Genomic DNA, 18,990 nt, shown 5'->3' on the forward strand with positions numbered 1-18,990 from the left:
TGGCTGTGCATCCACTGAGGGCGGTGAGTCTTCAGCTTGCACAAGAAGTAAGAAGGAATCTCCCTTGGAGTGAAGGAGTTACCCCCGTGCAACTGCAGGCACCAACTGCAACAATGACCGGCTGCGTGGATCTGCTGTCCTCCGGAACTGTGTGGATCCAGCATCACAGGTGGTGGTCTGGAGTGATTCCCTTGGTCCTCTCTACCAGCTGTCCAAATTTGGAGACGGTAAGCCCTTGGCTCTCCTTGCAAGACAGTATCCCTGTGCACTGCGACTCTTGCAGCTAACAAGGCTTGTTTGCTCCTCCTCCAAGGGATATCCAGGCTCCATGTAGCCCAGACTCCGAGCACTCCTTGCAAAAGAGTCTCCTGCCTGCTGCTCCAGCGATGCTGAACTCCTCTTCAGGTGTGCTGAGTGGGCCTCACTGCAACTCCTGTGCTTGCTGCCATTGGGTTCCCTGTGGGGGATGCCTCCTCTTCTTGGGACTCCACCAGTTGCATAGGGTCACCCTGGACACCCCTCCTTGGGTCGAGTCCCCTGGACTTTGCTGGTCCTCTTCAGCTATGCAAACCTTCTTCTCTGTCTCCTGCATTTGCCAAGGCTAGCTGGTGGTTTTCCAGCACCACTAACCGACTGCATCTCGAACCGCCGATGTAGGATATCACTTGCATCACTTCTTCATCTTCTGTGCTGCACTGCTGACCTTCTTTGTCCCGTCGACCTGGTCCTGCATCCACAGAAGGGTGGGTAGGTAGTAGCTCCTGCCACAACCAGACACACTATCATGAACTGGACTTGGTCCCCTTCCCCTGCAGGTCCTACTCTCTCAGGATCCACCTTTGGACTCTTCCAGTCTTGGTTGGGTCTTGCAGAATCCTTTTCCTAAGTCATCCTGTTGGTTTTTGGTAAAAACAGGTACTTACCTCAGCTCTCCTGGTCGCTTGGTGTCCCTCTGGCACTCACCTCTTAGGGTTCCTAGTTCCTCCAGCTCCCTTCTACTGATTCCACTTCCTTGGTGGGGGACTGCCTTTCACATTCCACTTTTTTAGTATATGGTTTGGCCCTCCACTTGGGCCCTCACTGTTTACTTATACTTTTGCCATTGCTTATTGCTTTCTATGCTGTTTACCAATTACTAATGTGTATATAATAGTGTGTTTACTTACCTCCAGTTGGGGGATTGCCTATTCAGTAATCTAGTATTTGTGTTACCCTAATAAAGTACTTTTATTTTTGTAACATTGTGTGGTTCTTTCATGTGTGAGAGTGCTGTGTGGCTATAGTGGTATTGCATAAGCTTTGCATGTCTCCTAGATAAGTGTTGGCTGCTCATCCACAGCTACCTCTAGAGAACCCTGGCTTCCTAGACACTGCCTACACTTCTCCATTAGGGCATACCAGGACCAGGTGTAAGGTGGTAACATCATAGGTGCTCACCACACACCAGGCCAGCTTCCTACTGGCGGTGTCAGGAGTGTCAATGCTGGAACCGTCGTCGGGGGACATTGAGTGGGTACGACCAATGCCGATTCAGATTCAGGAATGGATCCCTGGGTGCCCTCACGGAACCGAGGCCGAAAGCGCAGAACCCGAGAGGGCCTCTGTCGACTCCACGTGGCATGAAGGCATAAAAGCACTCTGGCACAGTTGGACTGCCCAAATATGAGGCGCATGGCCTCATAGAAATCGTGGAGTTGAGCAGGGGTCGCTCCAGCTCCCAGAAACTCTGGGAGGCACAGAGCCGACTCATACACAGGCTCTGAGAACAGAGGCCTGGAACAACGACTCTCCTGTTCCTGCATTGCGACGGCTGATGGACGGGGTGAAGTTGAAGAACGTTTGTTCTTCTTCAACTTCTTCTCATGCCTCGACTTACCTGACCATCCTGAGGACTTGGCATGGGACGATGAAGAATGTGGGCTCCGCAAGTGTTCTCAGGACCTTCCTCTCAAACGACAGCGGGAGCGACGCAAAGCTGAACACAAGGGCACAAAAAGCTTTAGGGACCACTCTGCATGGCTCAGCACTCGAAGCACAGCTTTAGGTCGTGGCCACGCTCCAAACACCACAAGTCATGAGGTGCTGATCTGCCACGAACATTGCCCGATGAAAGGATCCGCAGGGCTTGAACGCGGTCTTGAGTGACGACATCTCAATGCACTAGGAGTGTAAACACTCAAGAATCTTCGACAAAATGTCAAAACATTTCATTCAAAAAGTGACTGTGGGCTAGCTCTTCGGATCTGCGCTTGGCTGGCGGAAAGAAAAGAAATTATGTTAGCGCACCAGGGAGGTGCCTTTTTAGGTCTCACATCATCATATCTGACACGAGCAATGCCGAATACGGACGTAGAGCCGACTAACGCCGCCTATCGGTATATGCAGGGGTAGTGCTTGAGAACAATCTCCGGATCCAGACTAACACCTGGGGGAAATCTGCAACTAGAAGTCTCTATCAAGTATACCAAGTACACTCAATAATTTATTTTCATGAAACCCAGATGAGCACCCAACACATATACTTTTCTCATGCAAATGAGTAGTTAAATATTTTCATAAGGACAAAGACACCATTTACTCCCAAAACGTTGTTTTTTCATTATTACACTTATACATCTTAGTAAAACCTACTCCCTCCCCTCTAATTAGATGTTAGGCTGACCATTATATACAGGGTTTCTTATGCCAGCTCTATTCTCTACATCCACTGACAAAAATCAGTTAGAATACTAGACATGGAAACGGTGTAACTGATATAGATGAGGTGCTGAATGTGGGAGTTTCAATTTTCCCACCATGATCAGTGGGGAGAACTTTAGTAGGAGATGGAGGGGAAGCTAGTCATCTCCTAGTTTGTCACAGACACTAATGGTCATGTAAAATACGTGCTATTCAGAAAGAACATTCTTAACCTTTTCACAGTAGGTCTTCCAACTCCCTGACTCAACATGTAGCACTTCTAATAGAGTCTGCCTTTAACATATTAAAAGAACCTACTCTACTCCACGTTATGCCACACCTACTCTAGCTTTGAGTTTATATTTCAGTGTCTAACGTATACAAAATACTTACTGATTGCCTGCACTGGAAACAATGTCCCCACATCCAAAAGTAGTAGGGCCTCAGGTTTAGAGTGTAAAACATGAAGACATAAGCCAAACCTCTCTAATCAAATTGGAGCATATTCATAAATCAGATGCAACATATTTGAAGTAAAACAAGAAATTCAATGATGGAACAATAGTTTGAACCTATACTGACCAATACTTTATGGCTTGATGATAAGAGTGGTATAAACTTACCTGTATTAACAAGAGCACTGCTGTTGTAAAGTGTACCAAGATGGGGTCCAGAGAGAGAAAGGAAGGTGTGAAGTTTACAGAGATAATATTTAAACCTGGGCCTTGTTAGCACTGATCGAATTATTAAATTACCCAGTGAGTGTCCTATAAAACTAAAAAGAGAATAACATATGTTAATTATTTACATTTTCCTAACAGTTACAAAAATTTATGAATGTTTTAAAAAATGTCAACACCATCAGCTATGTAATGGAACCAATTACAAAAATACTGCATCTTCATTACCTGGGAATAAAAGAAATAACAGCTGCAGATGTACTAAACATTTAGCACACATGTAAATATTAGTAAACCAAATGTGTGGTTACATTCTTGCAATATATACAATACATGTAAGCATCTGCATGAAAAAGTAGAAACAACAGACTGACATGCATCCAAAGATAATCCATTTATACTTCATGGCAATTAAGAGATAGTTGTTTAATCAATTGGAACAGGTTACCTACCTTTTGTAACAACCATTCTGGTGGATACTTTTTTAAATCCTCAACTTAAGAATATCCAAGGCGCCAGACTTGAGCCAGAGAATTCTTTAGCAGTGCTCCAACAACCAGTAGGTAGTGTGTGGGGCTCTGTGATGACTCCATAACACCCCAGAAGTGAGGGCGCAGAAACACTAATAAGCACCCGCCCTGCTTGCTGACAACAGTTTATTATATTGTTCGCCTTCCGTGGTCTTAATCACAGAGCATACTACAAACTGTCTGAGACACTAGGCTGATCTTCTAACCTGGATCCTTTTTAGATGTTAAACATAGGGGGAATGGGAGGACTGAGAGAAATCTGCAGTTTGCTAGAATGGCCACCAGAAAGCGTTACCAAAGTTATGTAACTTTTTCTTCTGATGGATAATTCTAACCATGAATTTCTTACCTTCAGAACAGACACACAGCAGTACCTCCCAAAGGAGGAGGGTATGGGGAGTGGGCTCAAAGCAAAGACCGAACAAGAGAAATGATCTTTCCGTCAGACCTGGCTGACAAGGAAGTAGTGCTTTGTGAACGTATGCACTGACACCCATGATGAAGGCTTGCAGATGTCTAGAAAAGCACCCCTTATACCAATGCCAGTGTGAAAGCCTTGTCACCAGAGAATCCACAAAAGAGATGATCATCCATGTGATGGTTCTTGTGTGAAGTATGTAAAAGCCTAGTGCTCTCTGACGGCCAAGACGATGGAATGTGTCTTCCTTTTTCGAGGGGTGATGTAGGGCAAGGAATACTGGCAGAGTGATCAATTGGTACATGTAAGAAGAAGTCATAACATTTGGTAAAAAACAGACTATAGGCTTCTGATCTCCACCTCTCCCAAATGCACCCCCCTGATCCAGCAGTGACACGTCTCTCACTACTGTGAACTCTGGTGGGGGAAGGATGGGGCATCTCTGGGTCAGGTTTGCAGATCTCACACCATCTCCCTTGAGATCTGGGTGGAGTCAGAAAGGCATCCCTGGTCTGACTGGGATCTGACAGCCAACTGCCGGGCCCACCTGTTTCACCTCGTATTTGACAAGGGAAGGACACAGGAGCTGAGGAGAACAAAAAGGGTAGGAATTATCTTCACTGAAACTCAAGATCGATCCTGAAACATCATGATCCTATCCTTAATGTACTCTACTTGCTGCGATGGAGGAAACACCATGAATGCCACCAAGTCCAGAACTGCCCCAATGAATGGAAGGCTCTGCAAGGGGATAAGCTATGACTTTGGTGTGTTGATGGAGAAGCTCAGCAATGTCAAGAGTTCCTCTGTTGATCAGAGGTGGTCTACAACTCACTGAGGCATGCCCATCTTTAGCAACCAGTCATTGATGTACAGGAATACAAGTACCCCATGCCTCTGAAGATAGGCAGCGACCACTGCCATCACTTCTGTGAACACCCTAGAGGCAGAGTTAGGCCGAAAGAGAGAATGGTAAATTGAAAATGTTCCTGTCCTACCAATAACTGCAGTTATCACCTGGGACAGTCCTCAGCGGTGCCATCAATTATATCAATTGAAATGTCACCAGTAATGTTATCAATGTCATTTACCACATCATGAACAATGTAATATTTGCTGTCAACAAGCAGTGTGTGACAGGAGCACATGTCAAAGTTAATTCCTGAATTGCAACTTGTGAATTTCAGAGTTAAAAAAAATAATCTTTTTAATCTTTAGAGTTTGGTGCAGGGCTGAGTTGTTATCTCATTTGACACCTAACTATAAAGTCACTTATTTTTTTTTTGTTCAGTGAATTTCTGAAGTTAAAGTATGTGAAGACCTTATCACCATGCCCAAGTATAATGTCGCGGGTAACCTTAGTTTTTTTTTCACCTGGTTTCTCTGCTTTTTATCATATTCTAAGTTGACCGTGCACTCAACCATGCACCCGTTGAGCATCGCCTGCGGCCTACCTATTGGTGGTTCGCTATAGCGTCTAGTCTAGTTTAGTTTATAACCTGACATTTCTTACTTATTTAAATGTATTTCTAGTACCGCTGTAATGGGTTTGAACCGGGATACGACACCGGTACCACAAATCTAGCTTCTGGAACTGCACTTCCTGCCACCGAAAATATATATATATATTTTGTAAAATTCTGCCCCCTCCCCCCTTTTCTGGTTCTTCCAATATGGCCCTGGGGGTCGGGGTTTGCTCCCCCTGCTCCCCCAATAAGCCCTTCTTAAAAACATTTTTGGACCCAGCTTTGAGTCACCAACATTTTGGCCAGCCAAACAGACTGTTTTCATGCCACAGATCTTTTTCCAGATCCATGGTATTTAAATGACCAATGGGAGTAAGAGCTCCCAAAATCAATTAGAAATGACTATCTTTTGTTTTGTTTTAAGTGTTGACACCCGTGGTATCTTAACAGTCCAGATATCGCCAACGATTTCTGAAGGTTAACACCTTCATGGCCAACCCATAACCTTTTTTTAAAAGCTTCTTTCTTGGAAACAATTAACAAATGTACCCCAAATCACAAAAATCAGGCTGAGTAAAGTTTTTAAATATATCCCAGTTGCAGTCGCCACTTGGTAGTTATGGTTGGGTTTGATTTTCCATAAGAAATGTGTTTTTTGTGTTGCTAATAACTTAGACAAATCAACACAAAACTTTCCAAAAAGCGCTCTTTTTTTGCCTAGTTTGTGCAATGAAGGTTTTAGGGTACTCCATCAAGTGAGGTACAAGAAAAAATGGGGGGGTTCCTAAAACGGAAAATCCCAATGCATTTTCCACAAACGTCTTTAAGAAGCACTACTGCAAAAACTACTAAAAGGAATTACACCAAATTTGGCAGGTAACTAGATCTTGGTCTGCATTCTTTCATTAAGTGGAGGGGGCATGCGGTCCCACACCCCAAGCCATTCTAGGCCACAAGGACCCCATCCTGTGGGGACGAAATGTGCAGTAAATAGCCCCTCCCTTAGCATAGCTAACTATAACTTGCACCTCCACCATGCACTGTTTACCTTTTCGAGATATCATTTTGAAGGGAATAACGACCTGTTCCTCAGAACCCACTTTCGGGACATTTCCTGTCAGCCCCGTCAATGCATAACTTGCACCCCCGCCATGCACTGCTTATGACCTCACATATTCTATCACTCAACACATTCTTTGACATCATTTATGACATCTTTGGTGATATTTGATATGACATCACTGATGACATTCTCCAAGCCTCTTTGTACAAATTCCTCACTAGTATAGCATTAGAGGCCTAAAAGTAAGTACAAAATAGCTCAGAATAATATAAAGCAGTATTCATGCCATAAGAGACACAACTCGGTGAAGCTAGCATGTTTTATGTGCATTGCCGAGTCTTGAACATACACTTCATGGGTAGACGTGCTCATATTAACCATCAACCAAAGATAGAGGGTAACTCCTACTGCACATGGTGTTCAATCTGTATGCAATTGCTCAGCACCAGTTCCAAAATTAATGCCATACTGCGGACAGCTTTTGTATTTCTCAAACCCCTCATAGTCACCAAATCTACATTAAGAAATTAAGGTGATACAAGTAGAAAAGTGGGTACTGTAACAAGTGTTTACTGGTGCTTTTACAATGCATAACTTTACCAAGCACATTAAGTCAAGTTAAGACAGAGAGGGTGGGAGGGGGGTTCTGGGCCTTCGGCCACGCAGAGGCTTGGCAGCATGCATGGCATGGCATGGTGGCTGGACAGGAAGATGCACGGCTGGAAGCTCCTTCCATAGCCATAAAAGAGGCGAAAGGCAGATTGGGAGGAACAAGGGGCTGCTGCGAGGCCTTAAGGACCTGGCCACAGCATGAGAATCCTTGAAACGCTCAAGTGCCGAAACTGCCATGTCTCCGAAGAAATGGGTGCCATCAAAGGGCATGTCCATCAGGCAAGCTTGGACATCCTCCCCGAAAAGCCAGACGTCTCAACCAGAAGTGATGCATCAGGGCCACTGTTGTCAAAACTGCTCTGCCTAGCAAGTCAGTTGTGTCCAGTACACAGCCGGCAACAGCCTGAGAGCCTGTCAGCAATTACGCAACTGTGTCCCACAGTGTGTGGAAATAACGTCCCAAAAGGCATGCACTGCTTACAGACCGCAATGCAAAACTGGGGGAAGAAAACCTTCCCAAATGAATCCAGCCCCTTGGATTCCCTATCCTGGGCAGCAGTAGGCAACACGCCACTAAAGTCGAGGCTTGGACCACCAAGCTCTCAGGGGTGGAGTGCTGTATCAGGAAATTTGGGTCCCCAGATGTGGAGTGATTGTGGTGGGCTATCGTCCTATTCCCAGGAGCCCCTGTGCTGGGTTTGGACCAGGCACACAGAAGGACATCTGTGAGGGCATCATTGAACAGGAGCAGGCGTTAAGAGGTGGAAGCTCCTGGTTGTAGCACCTATGTCAAGAGATTATCCTCGACTGCCACAGCGGGTAGCTGAAGGACCAGGGCCTCAGCTGCCCTCCTCACCACCACTGCATAAGAGGCTCCCTCCTTTGTACCCCCAGCAGGGGGAGAAAGCATGCCAGTATCTGGAGATGTGCACAGTCCACTGGCTTCACCCAAGTCCTCAAACCAGTCCATTTCCTAGCCATATGGCTGGTATTTTAAAGGGTCCAGAGACCCCTTTCAGTCTTCTCTGAGGCCTAGCTCAGCAAAATAGGGCTCAAGATCCTACCAAGGAGGCAAAGCTCCTGTCAGATTCAGGCGACACCCATCAGGCTCCATGCTGGAATCGAGGATGACAATGGGGGTGGCACTGCTGATGGGAGCCGGAATCTACACCAGTGCCGGGGAAGGTCGAAGTGGTATGACCGGCGGTGGTCTGGACCCATGACTGGATCCCTGCAAGCCCATTGGTACCAAGACCAAAGCATCCGACAAGGAACCCGATGGCCCTCTTCAACCCTGAGGGCCCAAAGGCGCTCTGGCAGGGTCGCACTGCCCAAAAATGAGAAGCATGGTCTCAAATTTCTTCCAATTGGGCAGGCTAGAACGACAACGCTCCCTTGTTGCGTCTGGGGACTGGTGAGATGTCAAAGAGAGCTTTGACTTCTTGCTCTTTTTCTTGTGCCTCGACTTACTCGATCCCCAAGGACTTTGAGTGGGACAACGATGACTTCGGACTCCGCAACTGGTCCCGGGACCTTGCTCTCAACTGAGATTTTGACTTGTGCGGAGTTGTGTGCTGGACCACCATCAGCTTTAGGGACCACCTCCCTCACAGCCTTCAGATGTATGGCTTGGGACTCGGAGCACAACTTTGGCTTGTGATTGCGCTCCAAACACCACAAGCAGACAAGGTGCAGATCAGTCAACAACACTGTCCGATGACTGCATCCGCAGGGCTTAACCTCTCTTATGTGACGATATCCTTGATATACCAGGAGAAATCTCAAAAAGAATTTGACAAAAAGTTGAAAAAGACCTGTCAAAAAATGACTGCGGGGTAGCGCTCTCTCTCAGATCAGTGCTGGCTGGTGTGGAATGAAAAAACTGCTGTCGGTGAGCCTGAGTGGCACCTCTGTAGGAACCTCAGCACCATTTCCGGCATGGACGATGCGGACAACGGATGCAGAGCCGATCAACCCCACCTACCAACACACAAGTGTACGGCTCACGAAAATCTTCTGGATAAAGTCTGACACTTCGGGAGAGTTCAAAGGTAAGGAACCTGCAGCTAGAATTCTCTATTAGATGTGGGTTTAAAACTCAGCCAAACAAGTCAGGTACCGTTTTTATCAAGAGACGTGTGGAAACAGAAAAGAGTAAACACCTCTTATTATTAACTGGAGTGTGCCCCATTTTTGCCTTCTAAATGTAAGCCAGTGTGCAAGGAGGAACTTATTTTGTAAAATGCCTTCTGAATCTTATGACAGCATGGGCAACCTCAGACTCAAAGTTGTACAAATTACCACTATTTGTCAGTATTGTAGGCACATTTCCACAAAGCATAGATTTTCTTCATACCCATGTTTCAGTCATTAGATTTACCATCTGAATTGAAGCATAGTCTGTACACAATGAAAAATAATTATAAGCTAAGTATTTGGTTCTGGGCATCATATATTTTGGGACACCCAACAAAGACCAATTATCCCTAGATCCAGAAGGGTTTGAAGGAGATAACTGGACACTACTTTTGAAAATCAGCCATCCCTGCAAAAAATTAAATTGTCAGCCATTTATAGTTTTCCCCTTTTTTTTAATATTTGTTTTTTTGCAATTAGTTTCCATCTGTAAACCATGAACAATCGACACAAAATACCCCTTGCTGAATTCAGAATGTTGTCTAGTTTTTGGAAATGTATAGCTATCCAGGTTACCCTCACTTTTGTATGCTTGCTTCTACCACAAATTGCAAGTGTGCTGACAATAGAAAAATAGCATAAATCGATTACTACTTAGAAAAATATAAAACTGTGGTAACAATCTTTTGTTTTTTTCTTCACAACTTTGCTTGTTACTGAAATCGGGGAATATGTTAATCTTAGCACAGCAAACCTTTTGTTCATACCATTTTTAATATAACTTTTTATACAGCACTTTTTCCTATGTCTCAGAAGAAAACCTCAAAATGTTGCTATATTTTGACAGTTGTCTTGGTCCTTTCCAGAGGAATCCACAAACCCAGGGTATCTTTTGAATCCCCCAACATATAGGCAAAAAGGATGCAAATTTGGATTTGGTCTGGATAACGTTTGAGAGAACAATTGTTGAGCAGGTGTCACGTAGGCTCATTATCCTAAGGAGACTACTGAATTTGTGCGGCAGAATCACTTGCACTGTGGGAGACGGAGTCTGAACCCACTACAGGTGACACCTCTTAACCTAATCCGGGTTTTGCTCCGGCTAACTAGCAGTGCCTCATTTCCACCCAACAGCAGGGATGATAGGGCAACCGGGTGCATGACACAAATGACTCCTCAGGGAAATCATGGTCACTCAGATCTCATCCGTTTCTCTCAATTACATTAGTTTCACATATACAAGGACAATCAGAGGCAGAATAGAGTCCACTAAGCTTTTATTGAAGTAATTGCATCTTGGATAATAAAGCGTGTACTGCAATAACTAGGACGATGAAGCATGACAGGATTAAAATTGTGACAAGGAGAGTAAAGCATAAATTAACACTACCATATTGTCACTAGAATCGTTAAAAAATATCTCATACCTAGGCTAAGTTCTGCCCTTCAGGTTCCTCTGGGAAGACATCATCCCTCATATCTGAGCAAGAGGCCTGTAGTCTACATAAGCAGCTGCAGCGAAGCACTCAGCAATCAGCATACAGTCGTGGTCACCTGGCTGAAATCTCCCTCTAATGTACATGGGTCAAAGTATTGTTTTTATAATAAAGCAGCTGATGTTCCAAGAAAGGATCCCCACGTAAGAGTGTGTATGTTTCTGTGAACATTAGAGACAAAGCGTACCACTTTTGCCTGCAACCTATCTTACTGCAGGCTTGAGAAAAGCACAGAGTGAAAGAAATGTCTTGTTTAAGAACGCAGTGCTGGCCTAGGCAAAGAGAAGCTAGACAGGGAAAATAAAACGAGACCACAAATGTGGCTATTGTTAAAATAATAAATGAAGCTGAATAAAATATGTCTATGTTAAAGTGCACAGCGGCAGGCCTAGTTTGTTAAAATAACATGTATGAAACTATAATTAAAATGGCTACACAACGCAGGTTTAAACTCAAAGTGCCCCGGAAGGTTTTCCCTGATTGCTAGTGGAATAGAGTTCTATAACTTGGACACACTGCCAGTTTGCTTTAGGGTTCTTTTCTATCAAAATAATGTATTTTCAAGATGTATTTCAGAGCTTTTAATGGGGGCAAATACCTCCTGTAAAGAATAGTTTACAAGCTAGTGTTCCAGAGTGAAGTGCTTTAGGGAGAAACCTTTGCCCTGCAACGCCAAACTAGCTCATTAATTGGTCACCTTAGGCAGTTTTATATTAACCACGGCCATAACAGTTTTGTAAAGGAGAGAGGGGCTTGGGACCAACATATAACAGTTTTATATCAAGCAATACAGGGCATGACAGAGTTTAGGGGCTGGGGTACTTTGTTGCAACGGAATACTCTTTCTGCCCGCCTCATTTGGAGATGAGCAGACCATAATGTTTCCGTCAACAGAGCCCCTGTTGGCTTCACTGCAGAAAACTTCTTCTGATGGCCCAATGGAGGATGGTGTAATGTCCTTTTTTCTATCATCAATATAAAAAAACAATGTGTGTGTGTGATGGGGAGGAGGTCATTAATTTTTTGTTTTTCAAAAATAAACATCCACTTTAGTTATTTGTTGTTGAAAGGCACATTTGTTTTTAATTTGGGTGGAAGGCCATCAAGATCAATGGTGGCTGCCCACCAAACCTTTTGTACCATGAAAGGAACTGTTGTGACACTGGTTCCCTATAAGGTGAGACGTGACCACTGGGAAGTCAATTCTAGTTTTGATGGACGGTAGTCCATCAGAGTGGTGGAGGTAATGTCTTCTGCCTCCCTGAAGGACAAAATACCATTAGTCAAACTTTAAAATGAGGCCATTAATAACATTGTGCAGCTGAATTGGAATTGTGCTTGATTCTCTGCTTTTAAAATTCAAAAATGTTTGTCTATCAATTTACATTCCATAAAAAGATTCACACTTCATAACGTTGTGCATTCAATTAATGCTTTCAGTATAAATATAACTTCCATACAGTTGGCATAAGATTTGGTAAACAATTACATTCTAATACTAGATAATACATTTCATAAAATACATTGTATTTAAAGTGCATATGCCAACATATGAAGGTTCCTGTTGGCTACACCAGCACAAGTTACAAATATTTAATTTCTGATTGCTCTACTCCTAAAGTGCTTCAAAGCACTTTTACAGAATTTAGTCAAAAGAGTTGTTTTTACCAGCACCACAAACAGTGTAGGCACTACTGTATTCGAAACACATGTGGCAGCGTTACTTATTTCCCACTTACCTGTTAAAGCACAAAAAGCTAAGCTTCTCAAACAAAGGAGGATATCTATAAAGACTGCACATAAGCTGATGTTATTAGTAGGCAACTTACTGAGCTATGAGCACCCTGTGTATCATATACTGAGAACCAAGGGCCAGATGTAGCAAGGGTTTTGCGAGTCGCAAACGGCGAAAAACGCCGTTTGCGACTCGCAAAAGCCACTTTGCTATGTTGAAATGCATTTTGCGAGTCGGATCCGACTCGCAAAATGCATTTCCGAATCGCAAATAGGAAGGGGTGTTCCCTTCCTATTTGCGATTCGCAATGGTATGCAATTCCATTTGTGACCGCGTATGCGGTCGCAAATGGAGTCGCAGTTACCATCCACTTGAAGTGGATGGTAACCCATTCGCAAACGGGAAGGGGTCCCCATGGGACCCCTTCCCCTTTGTGAATGGACCCCAAAACATTTTTTCAGGGCAGGGAGTGGTCCAAGGGACCACTCCCTGCCCTGAAAAAACCGAAACAAAAGGTTTCGGATTTTTTGAAATGCAGCTCGTTTTCCCTTAGGGAAAACGGGCTACATTATAAAAAAAAAAAACACTGCTTTATTTAAAAGCAGGTCGCTAACATGGAGGCCTGCTGACTACAGCAGGCCTCCATGTTAGCGAGTGCCCATAGTCGGTATGGGGCCGCAATTTGCGACCCACCTCATTAATATTAATGAGGTGGGTCTTTGCGACCCCATACCGACTCGCAGAAGGTGTCTGAGACACCTTTCTGCATGACATTTTGCGACTTGCAAATTGCGAGTCGCTAGTACTCGCAATTTGCAATTCGCAAAATGTCATTTTGCTACATCTGGCCCCAAGTCCTGTATCGTACATAGAGTTTTTAATTTGTCAAAATAAATACAATCACTGTTTTGGATTTGGTAGCAGGTATAGTTGCTTGAGTTATACTTGTAGGAACAGCCTGATGGCTGAAACCCAAACTTTGAAGGGTATGTCTCTAGCCAGCGATCCAAGCGCATGCCGTGAAGACAAATGTTCTATAGGCTGTGTTGTAATGTAAATGCTACCATGTTAATCCATTAAGTAATTCAATATAATAAAGGCATAAGTAATTCTTATTTTGTAACACAACTGACCTACAAATTATAGTTCAACAATTTTAAAGCGGTAGTTATAGGCAGTCTACAAATTATTTTCAAGAAAATTGGTCTGGAGCCAAACAGCCAGCTAACTTCTGTATAGCCCCATAGTTCTTTTGCATGTAGTGCATCCAATTGTGTTTTGGCGCCAGAATGGTACGTACAACTGCCTTAGATCCAACAATTAATTGTTAACCGGGATAGCATGTGAATTTAACCGCGAAGAGCACTTTTCAGTATTTCTGCTGACCAGTTTGAACTTATATACTAGAGTATACAGAAATAATCAAACTTGCTTGCACTGCAATTTTCATTTCTTCAAACAGAAAATTTACTGCAGGGTTAAAGGTCAGCTGATAATGAATTTACACCTATCTTCATAAGCCTCTAACTTTTCTTCAGTGTGTCGAACAAATTCAGTAAATGATGTAAGCAATTTTCAGTCCTAGTAACAAAAATTGCAAAAAGGATAAAACAGATAGGGTATTGAATCCTATTATCAACTAGGCAATCAGCATGGAAAGACAGCAGATGCTGCTCAATGTTACTGATAAGTTAATTAAATAATGTCAGCGCAAGAAGGCCCCGCTTGTCAAGCCCCCAGGAGGATTGTACAGGCATTTCCCCGTTGTTTCACAAGGATCGAAATGCGGGCATATAGAAGATCCACAGCTTCTATGAAATACATAGGCACCTCATAATCAGAGAGTGACTCCCTCAGAAGAATTCCATTTACTTAGTTAAATGCAGTTGTCAATTTCATGAAGGCCAAAAAAGTCTTGCCTTCTTGTGAGTGACATGTGATAGGACAAAAACCAAAAGACGCATGCCATGCTCAACTGTGCTGATTCCGTGCTGAAAACCAGTGTGGCAGGCCACAATACATGTGCCTGGACTCTACTGGCCTAGACTGTTCCAAAACTTTTCCCATTCTATCCAACAGGGAAATTGGTCAAAAGCTTCCATATGGCATTGCCTTTAGAAAAAATAGGAACAACTTTTAAGTTGAGCCATGAAGAAGGAACAACGTTCTTAAGACAGTCCTTTAAAATAGAAGTAAGGGGGTCCTCAATACGTTGGGAATCATGCCTAAATAAATCTGTGGGGATTTTTTTTTTTTTTTTAAAATCAGTGCCACTTGTCCTTGGAGAATGCAGAACAGGGCAGTTAGGAAAGAGTGCAGGTCCCAAACCCTTCTTGCACATTTGACTGCCAAGTATTGTCTTCTACGTAAGAAATTTAAAATTGCACGTGTACAGAGGCTTGAAGGGTGATACTATTTGGAAAGTCAATATCATGTTAAGATCCCATGGAAGTACTGCAAAGAGAATACATGAAGATTTATTTCATGAACCTGGCTACAACTGGCAATAAGCCTTGGTTCCAGCAACCAAATTCAATCAGAAAGTACTCCTTGATTTTCTCCTTCTTTATGACACTGCAAAGCATTAATTGAAGGATGTGCACAATCTCAGTCTGTAGTATTTCCAGTAAATTACCATGGCATCATGCTGTGAAGAACGACCCTCTACTGTGATAAATTGTTCTCGAAGATGGATATCCGACAGCTACAATGGCATTCAATGCAGCTGGGCTACCTGATAAAAAGAAACAGTGAGCCCCACAATCTATGCTGCAACAAGGATCACATGAGCTCTGTCTTGCCATGCATTGTGAGGCATTCAGCATGACAGCCTCTGAGGAACTGCAACATGGGGACTTAAATCATTAGAGGAAATGCATAGCAGAGATTTTAAGTCCATTCTTTTAAATTTGTGGTCTGAAATACTAACAAATAAAATGTGGGAAATTTACTGTTGCCTTGGGTGGCAAAAACATCTATATCCCGCTCATGTCAAGACTGAATAAAATTAGACTGGTCAAGTCTTGATGCAGTTCCCATATGCAGAACTTAGTCTGCATACAAGATTCACTGTTGTGTTATGATCTGCCACTAGATAGGCTGCCGACAGATTGCTTGGTTGATGGCCCGGACCAACACGCTCATCACTTGTTTGCATACTACACCTCCCTACATCTTTCATTAACCACTGTTGAGGTACTGTGCATTAAAATGTCAGATGGTTGCTCTTGTATTTGTGAAGAACTGCTCTCAATGAGGCCCTCAGCTCAAAGCAATTGAAGTCAAGTCTTTTCTTCAGAGAGGATCACAAGGAGCAAAACATCATCCTTTGCAGGTCTGCAGAGAGGTGTCCATTAACAACTGTCATCTGTATCTTAGGTTAACGCAAAGATTCCTCTGTGAGCATGTTTGAAAGGCTTGTTCACCAATGCAAAATGGGGATCAAAAAGGAGGTTAATAGATATGATTGTTCTGGCATTCAAAAAATTGAACTCATTGTTGCCTCAGTCTACTGTAAACAACTCTTCTGTAAAAGAGGGTTAAGAACAAGGAAGCCATCAAGCACAGAAGGCACAAAGCTAATCTGGTTGTCCGACTGGTTTTGGGTTAGGGAAAGTCTGAACACATCCAGCAGTGCCAGATAAATTGGAAACCCTGAAAAAACTTCAGCAAAGACATTGCTTTTATGATGATTAACCTTAGTCAGGCTTCTCCAACGTGTAGCTTAAGAGCTACTGATAGCCCTCTGTTAGAAATGGGCTTCCTGGTTGGCACCTTCTGCCATGACTAGAGTGGGACCACCACTCTAGTCACAACAAAAGAGCTACACCTTCAAGATAACTCCTGCTCACCCCCTTGGTAGCTTGGCACGAACAGGCAGAAGTTTCTCCCAGGGGCAATGTGTAATGCATTTGCACAACACACACAACACTAGTGACACAACAAATACACCACAGAGAAAACTCCACAACAAGTTATAGAAAAATAAACTGTATTGCACAAATATTATTAGACCAAAAGTGACATGTTATCAGTAGTACCCTGCAAAACAAGCAGTTGTCTGATCTTCACACAGATTACTAGTACTCTGCTAAGCAAGCAGCTATAAGATCATCACTATCACCACAAATGAATACACAAAGAATGAAACATTCCCGAATGGCATAAATCATAGGCACACTCTCCACACTATATAACAGACAGATCCTGAAGGTATGTACTTCACCCCCAACCTGGCAAGCTCGTCATATTTCAGCCATCAGATCGTAAAACAAAAGGTAGAAACAATGAGGCCAAGTAATGCAGTGAACTGCCAGGGTTGCTCCTTGTACCAGAGGGGCAGTGGGGATCCCGATCAGACCGGTCCAGTAGAGGAGCTTCTGTGCTCCTTCTATAGAGTGCAGTACTTCTGCCCAGCCGACGGAACGGGCCTCCGTCAAGGTGTCCGTCCCATGGGTTATCAATGCCACAAAAAAGTGCTCCCAAAGGTGAGCCGCCACTGGGAGGAGAGAGGATTTGGGGGAGGGGCACTGGGGGGTGAAGGTCCACACACTGCCATTGTCAGCAGGGAGACCTCTCTGGGTCCCCCGCATATAGCAAAGTTCCCAGCAGCTGCACACCTCAATGCAGGAGTGGCTTTCACAGCGGCTTCCTCTCCAACTGCGCTTAAGAAGGGGAACACGTCCAGGGCCCCCCAGGGCCTCCAAGACCATTATCCTCTTCTCTGGGAGGCAGCCTTCATCCGGGAATCCTCCTGGTGCTTTTGGCTGCGAGATGGATCCTCAATTGCCTCTGCCTGTGTCGCAGCGGTTAATCCTCAGAAGCAAGTGCCCGCCTGTGCCCCAGGGGCACTACAGGAAGCATGCTCATCTGCGCTGCAACGAAGGGCTCTCAGTGACCTCTCCTGCATCAGGGAGGGGCACACACGCGGTAACACTTGCACCCGAGAAGGCAAAAATCTAAATAAAGTGCTCTTCACGCGCTGAGGTAAAAGAATGAAGCGATCTTCTTGCTCTGGAGCAGTTCAGCCAGGAGCACTCTAACTGTGCCCTGCTCTGCTCCTGAAGGGGAAACCGTGCTGGAGAACCACAAGGTGGGGGGGAAGGGTGCACACCCTGTGGAGGCACAAGGGTGCAGGGCCCAGGAAAGCAGGCCAGCACAAGGGTCTAGAAGAAAGCAGTGGCAGTCTCTCTAGTGACCTAGCAGGTCACAGATCAGCACAATGGCAGAGCAGTCCCAAGGCGGTTTCTGGCGAGTCCTTCCAACATCTAGTGTCCAGTCCATCAGTGCCTTCTGTCTCTGTCCAAAAACATGGAGCACAACTCCTTGCTCTTATACTCCAAAAGACTTTCATCTAAGGGGGCACTTCAAAAGATCCTCACAAGTGCATAACAACCCCTTACATCCTCAGCCCTGCCCCCAGACATCAGTTGGGGGTAATCAAGTCCACTGTGTGAGGGCAGGACACAGCCTATTCACATTTAGGGAGTGAAGGACCCTACCTCTCCCCAGCCCAGGAAGACTATCAGTATGTCAATGCCTTCGCTGTCACACCCAGCCCCTCCTGTGTGATGGCTGTCTGGAAAGTATGTACCAAGTGGAGCTGTCACTCTGCCCCAGACGTGGATTTGAGTCAGGCTGCAAGTGCACTAGTTATGAGCACAGAGAAATGGCCACTTTCTAAAGGTAGCATTTTTACAACGGTAATAAAAACTCCACCTACACCAGTAAGCAGCATTTCTCACTACCATTCCAACCAAACCAATATGCCACCCACAGAATACCACTTAGCCATATGAAAGGGCATTTCCAATGCAATTCCATGAGAGAGACAACACTCACAGCAGTGAGAAACCAAACAGGCTGTTTGTCACTACTAGGACAGGCCATAAAACAAGTCACGTCCTACCTCTTACCTACGCAGCACCCTGACCACAGGGCTACCTAGGGCCTACCTTAGGGGTAACCTATGCAGTAAAAAGGGAGTTTAACGCCTGGCAAATACATTTAGATGCCAGGTCCATGTGGCAGTAAACTGTGCACGCAGGCCCTGCTGTGACAGGCCTGAGACAGGTTTGCAAGGCTACTTCTGTGGGTGGAGCAAGCTGTGCTGCAGGATCACTAGTAGCATTTAATTTACAGACCCGGAGTATAAGGGATACCACTGTACAAGGGA

The 18,990-nt window shown here is 44.4% G+C and overlaps 1 protein-coding gene across 6 annotated transcripts in view; it reads right to left on the minus strand.

Moving 5' to 3' along the window:
* Nucleotides 1–18,990, minus strand: part of FAM135A (family with sequence similarity 135 member A) — an 863,965-nt gene that overhangs the window by 175,559 nt on the left and 669,416 nt on the right. For 4 of the 6 annotated variants that reach the window (XM_069235714.1, XM_069235715.1, XM_069235716.1 and 1 more), the window contains one exon: nt 3,303–3,454. The exons of the other annotated variants lie outside the window; for them this stretch is intronic. In XM_069235714.1, coding sequence (XP_069091815.1) covers nt 3,303–3,454 — 152 coding nt within the window. The remainder of the gene's footprint in view (nt 1–3,302; nt 3,455–18,990) is intronic. 6 annotated transcript variants of the gene reach the window in all.

Source organism: Pleurodeles waltl, chromosome 5, assembly GCF_031143425.1.
Source record: "Pleurodeles waltl isolate 20211129_DDA chromosome 5, aPleWal1.hap1.20221129, whole genome shotgun sequence".
Taxonomy (NCBI): domain Eukaryota; kingdom Metazoa; phylum Chordata; class Amphibia; order Caudata; family Salamandridae; genus Pleurodeles; species Pleurodeles waltl.